Source organism: Callospermophilus lateralis, chromosome 1 (assembly GCF_048772815.1).
Source record: "Callospermophilus lateralis isolate mCalLat2 chromosome 1, mCalLat2.hap1, whole genome shotgun sequence".
NCBI lineage: Eukaryota > Metazoa > Chordata > Mammalia > Rodentia > Sciuridae > Callospermophilus > Callospermophilus lateralis.
The window spans coordinates 20,286,704-20,304,254 of record NC_135305.1 but is presented as its reverse complement, the minus strand read 5'-3'; the positions used below and the strand labels follow the sequence as shown (position 1 = coordinate 20,304,254).

The 17,551-nt window shown below is 42.7% G+C and overlaps 1 protein-coding gene across 1 annotated transcript in view; it reads left to right on the top strand.

Moving 5' to 3' along the window:
* Nucleotides 1-11,775, top strand: part of Exoc4 (exocyst complex component 4) — a 787,478-nt gene extending 775,703 nt beyond the window's left edge. Inside the window, exon 18 of the mRNA XM_076833103.2 lies at nt 10,323-11,775. Coding sequence (XP_076689218.2) covers nt 10,323-10,560 — 238 coding nt within the window. The 3' untranslated portion in view covers nt 10,561-11,775. The remainder of the gene's footprint in view (nt 1-10,322) is intronic.
* Nucleotides 11,776-17,551: the final 5,776 nt, after the last annotated feature.

The window sequence follows — 17,551 nt, the reverse complement described above, 5'->3', positions numbered from 1 at the left end:
AGCCTCTTAAAGTTAAGGAGTATACATTTTTATGTTATGTTATCATTTAAAATGTTATTGGAACTTCCTAAGCATTAATAATAATAATATTAGGTTTCCCTTTGAAGAAGTACTATGCATTATTTATTGAAAAGTTAATAATTCCATTTCATTACTAAAAACTGAAAAAGCCATAGGACCTCTGAGTTGTTTTTAGTCAGCATACCTCAGCAGTTGTTTTTCCAGATCTCTAAGCAGGGAAATATAGATAATACACAGTATAAGAGGCCCATGCAGATCAGTTTAAAGAAATACATACATACGTGTGTGTGTGTGTGTGTGTGTGTGTCTGTGGAGAGAGAGAGAGAGAGGGAGACTGTGTACTTTCTGGCCACCAAAATGCATAATATATTCTGGGTCCTTTTTTATCAACATGTGATATTAGATAAATAATTTTTAAAAATTGAAAAGACTCTCCAAAGTGATATTAGACAAATAATTTTTAAAAATTGAAAAGACTCTCCAAAGTGATATTCGATAAACAATTTTTTTTAATTGAAAAGACTCTGAAGTGATATTCAGCACAGCATAGCTCTCCTTAACCCGGGCTCACCTTTTGATAATCAAAAGAGCATTTACAGAAGTATGAGACAAACACAATTATGAAAGTAAAATGAAGGACCTAAATAAAAAATCACAGAACAAGAGGGTAATTCTATTCACTCTTTCATATTTCATTATTTGATAACATCAGAAGATGAATCCATCAAAATTGCTTTGGCAAGTGCAAACAGAAATGTGCCTGATCAATATTTATTAAAACCTTCAAAATGGGAGAAGGAGTTGAGCAGACTTCTTAATGGACTGAATAATTATTCATATAAATGGGCTTTGACCAAAGGCAGCGCCAGACCAAAGAGACACAGTTTTAATTGTACCGAATTTAAAATGCAGATCTTCCTCCAGCCCTGCTGTAGAAAACTTAATTTAAAAAATTATCTGATGTAGCGGAGAGTGACATATGAATCCTTAAGTGTTGAAGAGGACATTTAACCATAGATATTTATTAATTTAGAATGTATTCCAAAGGTGGAGAGAGAGCAAAGTTGTTAGCTAAGGGAACAAGAAGACATTTTTCTTCCCATTCCAGTGACTAACCAAGCTTGGGAGTGTGCCATCTCAACAGTGATGGGGACATCGTGGGGGATTCCTTTGTTTTGAGCAATTATATTTTCTGAAGAGACATAAATCCAGGCTCTGGCTGTTGCTGTCAAAAATGACAAGATCTTATGTTCCTGAAAGGAGTGGACACAACTGACTTTAACTTTTAAAGCATCCCCAGGAGAAACACCCACAGCACTGATAGAGCATAGCATTCATCAGAACTGGGCCAAAAGGTAATTGTCATTTTTGGTGGTGCAGGAAGTCAAATCCAGTACCTCCACATGCTAAACACTGAGCTATACTCCCAGCCTGGCAATGGCCATTGTAAATATAATACCATACTTAAATGGGGTGTCACCTTATATAAAGACAATGTAGGTAGACGACCAGAGATGCCAAGCAAACATTAAAATCATACACTTTCGGGTTCTCTTCCCCTTTATTCATCTAAATCTGCCACTAACTGCCTGAAAATTACTCAGCTTTTCTCTACCTTAGTGTTCTTATTCTTGAAATGGAAATAACTTCCAACTCATTTCAAATTAGAATGTTCAATCATGTCTGTAATAAACTCTAAGCTCTTTGAAAGGGAAAACAAATAAGAGCAATTATATTCTATTTTTTAATAAACTAATTTATTGTTATGACACATAGTATTACCATACATTTTATTATTGGTCTGGAAAATACATCAGAGCTAAGACTACACTTGTTCCGAGGGTTTCCAAATCAATTGCTAATACATTTGCTTACCATTGCTTGGTGAAAATCAGCATCAGCTGATTCCAGTGGAAGCCCTATGATGTTACAGGACCCAGCAGGGAAAGCCATAAAGGTTGTAAAATCCAAAAAGGCCGGCGGTATTTAAGCTGCACCTATAACCTCTCCAGTTTCCACATGGAGAACAGATGTCCAAAGAGCTGACATCGTTTGCCCAAGGTCATGTAGCTAGTCAGGGGGAATTAGCAACACAACCAGAGTCTGGGTTTAGTTGATCTCTTGAGTATTACCTCTCAAAGTCTTTCTGTTGTAACCACCTCTCAATTATTTATGGGATGATTATCTAGTTTATGGATTATTCAGTTCCTTTCTTTCCATTTCCCTGCTTATTATCATATGTACCATTGGGTAGGCAGAGAAAACAGGAATGTTTTCAATGTTTCACTTGATGTAGTGGCCCTTTTACCCCTGAGGTTTTACTAAAATGCTTGAAATATTCCAGTAACAGGTTGAGCATCCCTAATCTGAAAATTAAAATCTGATGCTCCAAAATCCAAAAAATTTTGACCACCAACATGATACTGCAAGTGGAAACTTCCTCACCTGAGTGGTTGCAGTCAAAATGCAAGCTCACTAAAAATATTGTATAAATGCACTTTCAGGTTATGTATGTAAGAAGTTGTTAATCAGCTTTTCATTACTATCACAAAGTACCTGAGGCAAGCTACTTATGAACACAGGAGGTTATTTCACTCACAGTTATGGAAGTTCAAGGGCATGGTAGCTGAATCTGCTCAACTCTGATGAGGGGCCCTCGGCTGGATCACATGATAGCAGATGGCAATAGTGGGAGTGTTGGAGGAGTGAGAGATCACATCTTGATTCAGGAAACCAGAGAACAACTCAGGGGTCAGCTCCAGGCTTTTCTAACAACTGGTTCTCAAGAGAACTTCCTCCAGAAAACTAGTATTTCCCTCCTAAGATGGGGTAGCATCCCCCAAAACCCAAGAACCCACCACCAGACTCCCCTTTTAAAGGCCCCTCCACCTCCTAATACTGCTACCTTGGGGACCAAGCCTCCTAACCCATGTGCCTTTGGAGGAACGCTCAAAACTCATTCAAACCACAGTATATATATGAAGCAAATGAATTTCATGTTTAGATTTGGATCTCATCCCCAAGATATCTCATATATATGCAAATATTCTAAAATTTGGTGAAAAAAAAACTATCTGAAATCCAAAGCAGTTCTCGTCCCAAGCATTTCAGATAAAGAATATTCAGCAAGTATTGGCTAAAAAGTAATTTGGGGAGCTACTAAGTATATATAGGTCCCTCTTAAACTTGTATTTCAGAAATCAGCACTTAATTCTCTTGTTGACACTAATATAGTTTTATCTCAGGAAGGATTAAACAGAACGTCTTTTTTATTGAGACATAATATTTGCATGGATTTCTGGGTTATGGTATGATAATTGAATACATGTATGTAGTGTGTAATGGTGAAATGAGGGTAATAAGCACTTCCATCTCCTTCCACCAACAGTTGTTACCCTAATGCGCTCTAGAAAACCAGAACTAATTCCTCCTATTTAACTGTGTTTTGATGCCCTTATCTGACTTCTTTTGTGCCCTCCCTGTGCCCCTTTCAGTGTCTAGTAACCACTATTCCACTCCATTTTTCTCTAAATCAACATTTTGCTTTTTATAAATGTGTGCAAACATGTGCATTTGTCTTTCTGTGCCTCTGGCTTATGACCCTTCATCCAGCTTCATCTATGTGGCTGCAAATAACAGGATTTCACTATTTTTATGATCAATTAATACTCCATTGTGTGTGTGTGTGTGTGTGTGTGTGTGTGTGTGTGTGTGTCACATTTTCCTTTTTTATGCATCTGTAGATACTGCAGTTGTTTTCTTATCTTGGCTCTTGTGAATAGTACTGCCAGAAACATGATAAGGCAAGTTTCTCTTTTAATGATTTTATTTCCTTTAAATATGTACACAGTGATAGTTTGGATCATACAGTAGTTCTCTTTAGGTTTTTAAGAAATCTTCATGCTGTTTTCCAAATGGCTCTGCTAATATATATTCCCACCAACAGTGTATAAGAGTTTCCCTTCAGATAAAGTCTTTACAATGAAAACGCTTTGATTACTCAGAAGTAATGAATCAGAAGAGCAGTCAACTTTAAAAAGGGGGGAAAAGTTACTCATCCATGAAACTTTTAGCTTTGAGTAGCAAAGAAGGAATAAAGAAAGGTAATAAAATGAAATAGTCAAAACTCTCTCTGTAACTCCTTAATTATGCACTGTTTAAGTTTGTATCACTTAATTCCCAGGTCCAAGCCAGTGTTTTTAAATTTAACTACAAAGTTTATATAAATGAATTCTGACTTTCCACTTTACTGGCTCATTCCATTATGATAGAAGTCAAAGAGTTAGTACAGGAATTTTATTTAATTTATATTTCCAAAATCCGGGCTAAAACTGAATTAGCTATACAGATATTCTTTGAAATTAGTACTTTTGCTTTTTACAGTTTCAGATATGTATATTATGTTGCCTTGGAATGAGTATAGAGCTCAAAGTACTTCACTTTGAGGCCTTAGATAAATCATTCGTACTCTATATCTTAGTTTGCTCATCTGTAAATTGTGGATAGTTGTACCTGTTTCAAAGTTTTAACTCTGTTGATATATCTAAAAGTTGAACATTATTATTAACATTATAAAAATAAAGACAGATTCTAAAAACCAGCATGAGACATAGCTGCACTGCCAGCCAGCCTTATTCATGGACTCTCCATCCATGGATTCCAACACCCAAGAATCAAAAATATTAAGAAAAAAATATTAAATGTACAGATTTTTTTTTTTGTTATTCCCTAAACAATAGAGTATAACAACTATTTGTGTGGCATTTACATTATATTAGGTAATACAGATAATTAGGAATGATTTAGAATATGGGAGGGTGTATATAGATTATATGCAAATTATATGCCATTTTATATATGGAACTTGAGCCTGGGGATCCTGAAATCAGCCCCTCCCAGATACTTAAGGACAACTTTTATTTAAAAGCACAGTTTCCATTCAGGGATCTAGACTCAGAATCTCACCAAGGCAAATGGCAAAGCTTTTTTTTTTTTTTTTTTTTTTTTTTTTTTTTAAGAAAGAGGGAGAGAGGCAGAGAGAGGGAGAGAGAGAGGGAGAGAGGCAGAGAGAGAGAAAGAATTTTAATATTTATTTTTTAGTTTTTTTGGCGGACACAACATCTTTGTTTGTATGTGGTGCTGAGGATCGACCCCGGGCTGCACGCATGCCAGGCGAGCGCGCTACCGCTTGAGCCACATCCCCAGCCCCAATGGCAAAGCTTTATCCAGAGATTTTGGACAGTTCTGTAGTCAGGGCCTTCCTGTCACCCCTACACCCAAAGCCCACAGGTACAAGAAGGAGAGTTGCCCTGGGTGGAAGTAGATGTTTTAGTGGTGCCTTGTTCCCTCAATTTACAAAAAAGGATTTTTTTTTTTTGTAATATTTGCAATAACTTCCAGAGATGCATTAGTAACTTCTTTACCAAGTTTGCCAAGGTGGGAGATAGAGCGAGGGATGAGAGACTAGAACTACCCTGGTGTCTTAGCTATGAAAATGTATGAAACGCTCTTAAAGAAATTTCAGAATACTCAAAAGTAAAACAGATATCAACAGTTTGTTTATATACGTTGAAAATCAAAAAGCAACCCAGCAGCACTGTCTAGTATTCAAAACAATATGCTTACCTTTGGACTAATTCTGCTTTTAGAATCTACCTCAGGAGAGAAAGTCTTGTATAATTGGAAACAACCAAAGTGTCCAATTGTGCTTCAACCTAAATATTTCAACTATAAGAAAGAAATTGATTGGAACACTACATGGTAGTGGGTGGAGGAGATACCAGAAAATATGCCAAAATGTGGTATCTCTTTATGATGAAATTATATGAGTAATCTTTTTCTGTATGTTCCATATATTCTATAAGGTATGTGTATTAAGTTCCAGAGAGATACAAATTCATTACAAAACTTTAAAAAGATATGCCCACCCTACCAAATGGCCTTCATATCATTATAAATGGTATGAATGTTTTCAGACAGAATCTATGGGGGGAAGCATTGCTGGGCAATGCCATTAGATAAAGTCAGGGGCTTGGGGTGCAGCTCAGTGATAGAGTGTGAGGAACCTGAGTTCTGTCCCCAGCACCAAAAAAAAAAAAAAAAAAAAAAAAATGTATGGAAAGGAAAGAAAAAGCCGGGACAGAACTGTCTACCACTAAAGCAAACTTGAGGAAGATAAGAGAAAATGATGTGTTTGCCCCAGAACAAAATGTCAATGCTGTGTGTTATAGACTGTGACCACGAGGGCCAGACTGTGTGACATCACGCGCTGCTTCTCTACCACTCCCCGTTCGCCCCCGCTGTTGGGAACTGCTGCCAAAAGGCACAACAAAGGATAAGAGAAGCCACCTTGGAAGGCACACCCTTCTTCACAGACCGTTCTGTCCACCAGGCTGAGGCGGAACTCTTGGGTCTTTAGATTAGGGTGTTGGGTCCACATCTAGTAAGTGACCCCTGAATATCATGGACTGCGAAGAGACTTGCTCTACAGGTCATGAGCTAGAAAATGTCACTGACCCTGCCCAGGCAGCTAAGTAAAGTGCCATCTAGTGTAAAATGTGGTGCCCGGCAAGCCGTGGCTGCTCCTGTAACAGCTGCTTGCTGTTCGAGACCAAGTTTTGCTTTTCCTGGGGCCTCAATAAGTACTGATCAATTATTTATCCCTGTTGGGTGACATAATTTCATTTCAGTCTGCCAGTGTTTATCATGGAGGCTCACTCTAATTGCATAGTTTGGGGCACTTTCCTATTTTCTCTTTAGGGCACCTCACAGCACCCTTTCCCCCCCTCCACGTCTAACTGTTGCTATGCCGATTTATAAGTCTCTGCTACTGGGTACCTTTCTGAAAGATAAATGAATTTCATTCTGTCTTTAAATATTTATGTTTCTTTATAATCTAATATATCATCATGGTTATAGGGGAATTTTTTCCCTAACTATAGAAAAATACACCATCAGTTACCTGTCAATTTTGTTTAATAACTTGGCTTTGCAATTCTGGCACACTGTTCATCTGAAGCTGTTGAGAACTCTCTCAGTCTCTCAGTCCACTTCGAAGTGTCAATCTGGGATTTATAAAGGTCTTCATTGCACAGAGGATATTGAAACATTAAGGACTTAAGTGGCATGCCCTTCGTCACTGTCACACAGAAGATCCAGGACTAGCAATCCAGGCATCTTCATCTTGTTGTTTGCTCCCAGCAGAAAACAGCAGTCTCTGTAGAAAACCAGCCAGTATCCCTAGAAACAATTCATCAGACTTTTCAAAAGAAATCCAATTTCATCTAGGCTGATGGGTTCAGTGTTACTTCTTAAGATAAATGAGAAAAATATCAACATTATAATGCAAAGAATTCCAATTCTTTTGGTTTAGTCTCAGTGAAAAGCATCACAAACCCTTTAACAGCAGGCTTCTGTGGCCTTCCCTAAGGCTTTTAGGGCCTGGCGGGAGAAGATGGGGATGGTTTTGTATTTATTCCCCTACCAAAGAGACTCTGACTCCGAGTCCTGGCTGGCTCAGAACCTTTGACAGTCACAGTATCTGTGTCAGTGTCTCTGCACTCTGCACCTTTAAGAAACTCCCCAGGTAACTATTAGTGAGGCCCTCTGAAATTCAAGAACTACTAGTCTAGAAACTGCAGACTTCAAGTCCCTTCAAGCTTCAAAAGCATCATAAGCCCCAAATACTCATTCTATTTGGTAAACCTTAATTTGTACGTGAGTTATTCTCAGGCAATTTTTTGCATGTCTATTCTTAGGAAGTTTCCTAAACAGACAGCTCTGTTCCTCACAGGTATAGCTACGGGAAAGCAAATTAAACGATATAGGCTCTCATTTCTTAAAACAAAAGCCAGTGTCAGGGAGGAGGCCATTGTGTGCCAGGGAACCTGTGAAGACAGGACAAATATGGTGCATCTTCCTATAGCATAAGATTTTCTCTAAAATATTATTTATAAATGTTTTTGTCAAATATTTCTAAATTACAAGAGGTGTATTGAAGAGTGGGGTGCAAAGCTCACATGGGGATTATACTAAACATGTAACTTCAAAAGTTTTCCTGACTATAGCTAATATGGCTCCCAGACCCCGGGCCTGGAGGTTAGTTCATTCTGCTCTTCTACCAGAAATGCTTTTGTCATATTCAGTATTACCCTTGACCAGGGGTTCCTGCACATCAGGTTCCATGGGATTAAAATGAATACACTTTAGAAACCACTACAGAAAATTAGTCTGAAGAGGACCCTCTACGAAGGCAATGCTGAACGGCTGCTCCCAGGAGACCCTCAGTAAAATGAGCACTTTCATTCCTGCCACATTTCAGGAATGTTCACAAAAGAGAATTATTTTGCAGGGCATAGTGGTGCACACTATAATCCCAGTTACTTGGAAGGAGTGGGGCAAATTCAGGGCCAGCCTGGGCAAGACCCTTTCTCAAAAAAAAAGTGTTATTTCTCTTCTCCTAATTTTTCTTTTCTTTTTCTATCTTTCTTTTTTTCTTTTCTTTTCTTTTTTTTTTTTTTAACCAGAATTGAACTCAGGAGCACTCGACATTGAGCCACATCCCCAGCCCTATTTCGTATTTTATTTAGAGACAGGGTCTCATTGAGTTGCTTAATAGCCCCTCACTTTTGCTGAGGATGGCTTTGAACTCAAGATCCTCCAGCCTCGGGGCTGGGGATGTGGCTCAAGCAGTAGCGCGCTCCACTGGCATGCGTGCGGCCCGGGTTCAATCTTCAACACCACATACAAAACAAAGATGTTGTGTCTGCTGATAACTAAAATAAATAAATAAATATTTAAAAAAAAAAAAAAAGATCCTCCAGCCTCAGCCTCCTAAGCTTCTGGGATCACAGGCTGTCATTTTTAAATAGAACGTTAATTAGAAAAGCAGAGTAAGGAAAGCAGGGAAAAAACATCATATGAAAAGACACCAGAACTCTTCTTGAATACAATCCCAATTTGTAATTTTTGAAATTATAAAGCTCCTTGAATATATTCCCTAGCCAGGATGGCCTCATCTTTCCTTAGGATATGTACATATACCTGTATTTTTTTTTTTTCAAAATGTTCTTGATGAAAAAGAAACAAATCAAAGATCCTTATTCCAACAATACAGGATTTCCGAGCCAGTGACCCTGATAAGATTTGTGAGACCTCTTTACCCGCAGGAGTTACCTTGGGCCTGCTCCCTGGTCTGTCCCTACGACCCTGGCAAAGCTCCAGCCCTTTGTGTCAGGAAGAGAGAAGGAGATCCAGACCTGGGAAGGCTCTCATGTCCTTTGCTAACAAGCTATGGTGGCAAAGGTGGCTCGGAGCCTGTGCCAAATTGCTCCTCCTGGGTAGTTTGGAGTGACCATGCAAGCAGTAACTTAGAGTCCCCCGGATGCATTGGGATATAGTGGTGGTACTGTCCATTTTAGGAATGGCGACTCTCTTCACCTTCTCAGACTCCCGCCTTCACCCTCTCTGGGGTGGAGAAGATGTGTGGCACTTGAATGCAGTGTTGCTCTTTTCTCCAACACCCAGCCAATGACTCCTCGCTCCTGCTCTCCCCTCCACCTGGAATTTCCTCCCAGAAGCCCCATATGACCAAAGCCTAGGCCTGTGAGTTGTTCCCCACACCCTCCTCTCAACAGTGTGACTTTTCCTTCCTCTGCTGTCAATTCAGTCTGTGTCCACCTCACTCATGGCACATGAACATTCTTCTTTTGAGTTTTCTGTGTCTGTGAAGAAATGCTGATGGGTTTGGAGTCAGCATCCTGGGTTCCTACCCTGGTGCAGGAACTCACTGTCTTAGTGATATTGGGCGAGTCCGCTAAGGTCTCTTGGACTCCGTTTCCTTATCTGGGAAATGGGAGTTACAGCTTCCTGGGTGCATCAAGGGTTGGACAGGAAGGAACTCCGTCAATAGCAATGTCATTATTTCTCTTCTTCTCTTTACCTTTCCACTGAGCTACTTGAGGAAAGAGGCCTTTTCTTGCTTGTCGCTATTACTTCTAGCTATTGACACATCATTGTTTCATTCCAAATAAGAGCTCCTCTTCATCAAGTATCACCATTCTGTGCATTAATTTAATTCTTCCAATAACCCTAAAAGGTAGGTACTACTATTAGCCCCCTGTATGGAGGGAAAAGGGGAATAGTTCCTAGAGCGTCCAGAAATGAATGAATGAGCAAGTGAACGAATGGGAGGTTGAATGGGACCCAACCTGCCTGCCAGGGACGAGTCACTGCTGCGGAATAGTAGGCAGTTAACACCCGCCACGTTCCTGTCTCATGTCACCACCCGTCCTGTCCCGCAGGCAGTACTACGAGATGCTCTACAACACGGCCGACGAGCTCCTGAACCTGGTGGTGGACCAGGGCGTCAAGTACACGGAGCTCGAGTACATCCACGCCCTCACCCTGCTGCACCGCAGTCAGACCGGCGTCGGGGACCAGAGCACCCAGAACACGCGGCTGCAGCGGCTCAAGGAGATCATCTGCGAGCAGGCGGCCATCAAGCAGGCCACCAAGGACAAGAAAATAACCACCGTGTAGGGGCGCCGGGCTGGGGCCCTTCCCTCCGCCAGACCCGCGCCCCCTTCAGTTGGTCATTCCCTGTACTCTGAGCTTAGTTTGTCCTCACTGATAGCTAGCAGAAGCCGGGGTGAGGCTTTTTCTTTAGTTTTGGTTTTCCACAGGAACTCTGAAGGAAGTTTGCAGTACCAACGTCGCCAGGTAACAGCGACTTTAAGGCAGTCTGTTCAGCAGGGGCTGGGGTGGGACAGGGGGAGGGCACATCAAGCTGCTACACGCTGAAAAACAAATGAATGAATCTGACATTCAGTCATGTTTGATTACCAGCATGTAAACTTCCACCTTGGGAAGTAGACTGCCACCTAAGTTTTAGTCCCTTTCTACAACCACTTAATGGGGTTCTCCTACATGAACAAAAAGATTTTTATCCCCTTTAGAGCCTAATGAAATAAGTGTATGCTCATTGCTTTCTGACTCTGTTGCCAAAATTAAATAAGTGGCTTCTCAGCTGGCTGTGACTTCCAACAAATCTCCCTCACAAAGCAGGAACTCTCCAGGGTTAGAAACAAATGCCCTTTATCCACATCACTGAGCAAACTTGTGTGCTGCAGCTTGTACACAGGGTATTGGTTGGTTTGTGGCCTTTTTCTTTTATTTTATCAAAAAAACAACCCCACATAAAATTAGTGACAAATATGGAAGAATGAAAGGCAATTCAGCCCTCTGCCTGGTTTTCCCCTCTAATTTCCAAGAGAAAATAAGGGTTAGAGAATGTTCCATCTCACTCAAAATTTGGGGGATAGTGATCCTGAGGTCCTCCCTTGTCCTCCTGCCAGCACCTCAGTCTTTCTCACCTCAGAAAGCAGCCCAGGTCTGCTCAGCTGAGTGCCAGGACCATGAGACAGCTGTGACCTTTCTCCTCTGTGCAGCCACCTGAGCCTGTTTCTAATTGCTGTTCTGTGGTGTGGGTGGGCACCCCCTGTGTCCCTGGCCCACTGGACCTTACCATTGTCCCCAGGCTCCCAAATCTCCTGCCTGCCCATGCCTTGTGTGTCACCAGAGGCCACAGTCACTGACTGGGTGCATATTGAATGCATACAGGAACAAGAGCCAGAAGGACTTGAATGTGCAGGGTCTCACCTCGTGCCCTGGCGCGGGGAGCTTTATGCCTATTTGTAACAACTTTGGTCTTGATGGAATAAACAGAAAATTAAAAGATGGTTTGAGAAGCTTAAATGTTGTGTGTTGCTTTTCTTGTATTCTTCACTCAGCAAACATTCCCTGAAGGCCAGGTATGTGTCAAGCCACCGGGCCCTGGGCACATATATAAAGGGGACATCCTTATTATGACAGAGTGTAGGAGCTGCACTCAACTCAGATCCCACCAGCCTCTGCTCAAGACTAAGCCGGAAACCAGGCTGGCCAGTGCAGCAGCTCTGCAGAGACCCAGCTGCAAACTGCATGGTGGCCTTCCACAGGCTTCTCAGGGAAGGAATGTGACAGAGCTCTGTAGTTCAGAGGCCTGGCTGGAAACAAGCTGAATCTGTGTAGGAGAAAGCTGTGGAAAAGCAGGGTCCTCCACAAGGTCATTGGCATTGGTGTCCCCAGGAAGGAGGGAGGCCAGCGGAGGTTAGAGTGGGCCACTTTTGTTTGTAGTGGCCTCCCTCTATGCCTTCTCTTCTCTTTCCTGTCCTCTCTAGGGAGAGGACCTGAGTGTTGCCAGAAGAGCTGGGGTAGGGCTGGGGAGCGCCTAGGAGAGCCTCCCTGGATGTGGGGAGAGACAGGCGTTTGGGTGGATTGAGTAGAATGCCAGAAACAGCCAGAGCCAGCAGAGAAATGGCCACGGGGCTGCTTCAGGGCAGCATTTAGGAAGTGGGGCCCTTACTGCACTTACAGTGACGATGCAATTGAAACGTGTCAATTCTGAACAGAAGAGGGAGTGCAGTGATCTTTGTGCAAGACATTCCAGACACAAATTTCTTGAAGGTTGGAACATCAGTCTTTATTCTTCAAAAGGTTAAGAATCCCCAGTGATGCATTCAGGGGCTGGTTGAATGGATACAGCTGGAGATGGCAGGATTGTCTTAAATCTGCCATCACTAGGGACATGGTGAAGGTTTCTACATGTTATGGCCCCGCTTCGGAGGTATTTGTGACAGGTTTTGCACTGTTCACAGCCATGACTGAAAAGTGCTAGGGAGAGCCAGAGTCCACCAAGGACAACATACACACATACTGACATGTAACCACAAGAGTCACATTCTCCCACGAAGGCCACCCTCTAGATGTGCAGTTGCAGCTAAAAAGATCAACAAAATAGTCCTCACCAAAGGGGCACCAGAAATAAAGTAAACCATATTCTCATTCCTGGTTTTCTTTTTCCTTTTTCTTTTTATGTATGTCTGCATGTGTTGATAAAAGGTGTCACTGTGTCACCCAGGCTGGTCTCAAACTCCTGGATTTGAGTGATCTTCCCCCCCGCCCCAACCTCCCAAGTGCTGGGACTACAGGCAGTCACCACCACACCCAGCTCCACTTTCTCCCTACACAGAAGGGACAAGTAGAACAATATACAGCTGGCCCAAATAGTGCTCAGGTTCCAAATCTAGGGATTCAGACAACTGTGGACTGAAAATACTCAGGGGGAAAAAAAACACGTGTACAAACAGGACAGACTTCTTGTTCCGTCATTATTCCCTAAACAAAACCGTACCACTGCTTACATGTCATTTACATCACATTAGGTATACAAGTAATCTGGAGATGGTTTAAAGTTTATGGGAGGATGTGCGTAGATAATAAAGCCACTCCATACCAACATACTGGAATGTCTTCAGATTTGGGCATCCAGAGAGAGGGGCCCTAGAACCGACCTCCTGCAGATATAAAGGGATTACTACAAGGGGAACACTGTCTACAGCACTAGTCACAGATCATGGAGAAGGCTCCCCGTGACTAGGCAAGGTCCTGAGATGGCCATAGACATAACCATGAAAGAAAGAAGGCTTTGGTTGTATCACCCAGCCTGGTGGTGATACAACAACAATAGTTTGAGAAAACTAACTTCTCTGGTCACTATTGTCTACTCTACAGTGCTTCACAATTTTTTCATTTTGTCCCCACGACAGACCTGTGTCCTAAATAATACTTTCCTTTCTATCATACCCAAGGGATCAGAAACCACTAGAAGCTTCTCTCTCAACTTAGTTACCTTTAGAATGAATTTCTTTAAAAAAAGAAAAACCAATTTAACAGATTAGATGCAGTTCTTAACTGGCAAATTGTGTTCTCAGAACTGCAGGTAGTAGTTGCTGCTGCAGGGTTTTTTTTTTTTTTTGATTTGGGGTTTTTTTTTCTTGTTACTTTTAGCCGTCTTACTATCACCTGTCAGTACCCCCTTTTAATTTATACACAAAATTATGCTTTGGTGCTATTGTGCCCTTTACCCCATGAGCACTCATTGAAAATACCTGGCCTATGAACACAGATACTTTCAGGGCTTTGATTCTTGTGCAGTATTTTTACAGCTACATCAAAATCTTAAATCTTATTTCCCAATTAGAACTTTCTCCCCTTCACGCTAATGTCCCTGCTGATTGGACAAGTGTACCTTCCTCATATTGCCCTTGCCTGAAGCAGACAATTCCTGCTTCCAAGCCCTGAAAGACAAGTTTGTTTCTGAGTGGATCCAAATCAGCTCAGATTAAGGGCTAGGGCCAGGCCTGAGCTCCTACAGCCCATGCTCTTGAGATAGGCATTCACAGAATGAGTGGTGGGACCCTCATCCTGAGTCACTGCATTCAGGAGAGTGACCTCATTGACAGAAGCTCCAACCCCTCTCCAGGACTGCCTTCTTACTAAATGTTTTCAGCGCCTCACAGTCACAATCTCGTGCTTCAAACGGTTTGGGAGGAAAAACAACAGACAAACTGAATTGGCAACCAAACCCTAATGACTCCTGCTGTCAAGTCATATGCACGGATTTCTTAGCACTGATGCATTCATTCAGTAAGCAGGAAGATATAATTGCCTGTTACAGCTCAGGTGGTGTGGGATTCATGCAGTGGCAAGCCAATGAGACAGGCCTTGTGACATGGAGCTTATATACTTCCATCTGCTTCTTCAAGCCACCTCTTACAGAGTTCATATTCTCAAAGACTGCCCTTTCATTTAGCAAGATATTTCATAGGATTGACTGAAATTTTCAGCCTAACCTCCTGCTGCTCTCTTCTGAGCTCTGCTTTTCTATAAGCTTGGGACTGTCACTATTCATGTGCCCTTGCAGGCTAGCACAGCCTGGCATTTCATCCTTTACCATTCCTTGGTAAAGCAAATGGATCTCCACCTCATAGGCTCTATGAATGGACCAAGGCCACTGCATCCAAGATTCTTGCACTGAGGCATAACTATTGCTGCCTCCCCAGGATCAGGACACAGAAATTTCCCGGGAAATAATGAAGGAGAACAGAGTCCACCCCCAGGGCTAGCAAGCCCAAGCTAGATTTACTCCATTTAGGGTAAATATGATCAAAAGACCCCAAAAGGTGACTGTCCTAGTAGGATATAAACACAAGGAGAGTCCTGGTCAACAGAATCTTGCTTGAAAAGCAAAAGTGTTGAAATATGCACACCTGAGAGCAATCGCCTTAATGTGGCAGGGATGTAAAACAAATTGGGCATAATTTGGAGGGAGGGTAATGAGGTACGAAGAACAAGAAAACATAAAGAATCACTAGGCTCTGCAAAGGTCTCAACTCTGTCCTAATTAGGCACAGTTGTTATAAGAAGTACATAATTAATAAGCATATGACCAGATGTGAAATACAGTGGATTTTTTTTTTCCTGAAATAGAAGTGGTAATGAACTGTACACAGCTGGAAGCAGTTGTCCTAATTTGGCTGCGGCAGAAGGCCTGCCTGGGATTTTGAAGAGATGTAGTAAGATGCACGCCACAGGTTTACACCTGAACCAGCTAATCCTATTCCAACCGGGCTGGAGTGTAATGAGATAGAGCTAATTATCAAGAGTGCAATGAGACGCAAAAGCCATCGGAGCTGAGCTGGAAGTTTCTTTAAAAGTGAACTAAGATGCAAACACCAGAAAAGACTTTCTGCTAAGGGAGCGAGGCAGGTGAGACTGTGATGGAATGCACAGGACGCGCTGGGGTGGGGGTGGGGAGCTGTAACATACCTGAGCCAAAGACGCGTCTGTGATTAAAAATATCTCCAGGACATTCACACACCTGCAGCAGGAGCTCCTGGGATCACAAGAATGTAATGACCTGTAAAAGCCAATCCCTGCTTTTTTAAATGAATATACAGCTCATGTGTGTACACACAACTGAAAAAAATAACAAGTCAAGGTGCTTTGAGGTGAGTGGAGTTCCCATTACACATGATCCCATTTAGAAATGTGGCCTCTGATTCCTGCTGACTTAGCAACACTCCAGGAGAAACCTGACTCCGAACAGAAAAACCAGGCTGAGTTCTCTTTCTCAGGATTTATTTACTGTGAGAGATCAGGAAACCATTAGCAGGCAGGTTTGGTTATTGGTTTTATTTTATAATTGCCATTATATTATTTTAAGCACCAGTTTTTAAACAATTGAGTGTCAGATGCTGTGCTAAATCTTTATCACGTCATTTCATTTCCTCCCCACAATGAGCCTGTGATGGAGATCTGAGGAAACCAAGGCTCATGTTAAGGACCTCGACCCTCATCCAGTAAGCGGCCCTGTTCTGCCCAATACCAGAGTTCAAGCTCAGAGTCCCTCTCTGTGTTCTCTGTTCTGAGCCAAACTTGTGGGGCAAAGGGAGCGACCCTCTGCCTGAGCTGCAGCTGATGTTCTCTGGAAAGCTAACTCCCTGTTTCCTCTGTCCTCTCCTATGGCCCTTCGAAGGAGCCATTCCTGGACCAAATGTGGAGTTGCCCCTCCCCACTCTCCTTGGCCTCAGCTGCCTGAGCCCACTCCTCTGGCCGTCCATCTACAGAAACCCTGGAAACAAGCCGCCGAAGCTCCAGGGCCAAGTCCCAGAAGGTCCACCGAAGCAATTCAGCAGTGTTTTGTAACAGTAGATTTGATAAGAGTAGATCGTGGAAATGAGAGGACGCTGGGCATGAGTTGGCCGGGGAACAGGCAGGGCCGTCTGTGGGCTTCGTGTGTCAGACCTTCATCTTCAGAGATAAAGAAGTGCCTTCCTCCAGGTGGAGAGAGGGTACTTCACCTACGGGTCTCAAGACCTGCTTTAAGGGAAGGTCAGAAATGCCTGCCAGGGTTCTATGACCTGTCCAGGGGGACAAGGAGGGGAAGGTCAGAGAGACCCTCCTGGAGCCTTCAGCTTTGAGTAGGCAGGGTGCCGGGCTGCGGGATCTGGGGGTCGTGTGTACTGAACTCAACCCATTTTACAGGTGCCTTGATATTATACAAGTTATTAAATGCACAAATTCTCAGTTTCCTCATCTGTGACATGGGATAATAATAATAGCTTCTACCCTACAGCACTGCTCTATCAGGTAGGCGAAGTGTTCCCTGCCTGCCATGTAACAAACATACATAACCAGCAACAAGATTATTGTTTGCCCATTTCTTTGATGAGTTTTTAACCCAATTCTGAGACAACTTGCTCTTTACAGGTGGCTTGAGAGGGCAGCCACCCTGCCCAAGCCTGGGTCATGGCAGGAGGGTCCCAGACAGCTCTGCCTGCTGTGTTTGGATGCCTGAAGCCCCAGGGATCTAGGACAGAACCAGAACCAGACGTTCTGATTTTGTTAGGTGATTGTTTCAGCTCCTGCCTCTTGTGGTGCCCCACACAAGATGACTGCCCCCTATGTCTGGCTCCTGGGTCTTCCTTTCTATCTGTTAGAGCCCTGTTTTGCATCTCCCGGCCTGCCAGGGTGTTTATATGTGCATCTCATTAACTCAGGAGCCTCAGTGCCCTTCAGGGGCCAGGCCTTCCCCGCCTTTCCTGGCCTTCTGCCGGGCTTGGGTCGCAGTTTCTCTCCCCACCTGTGC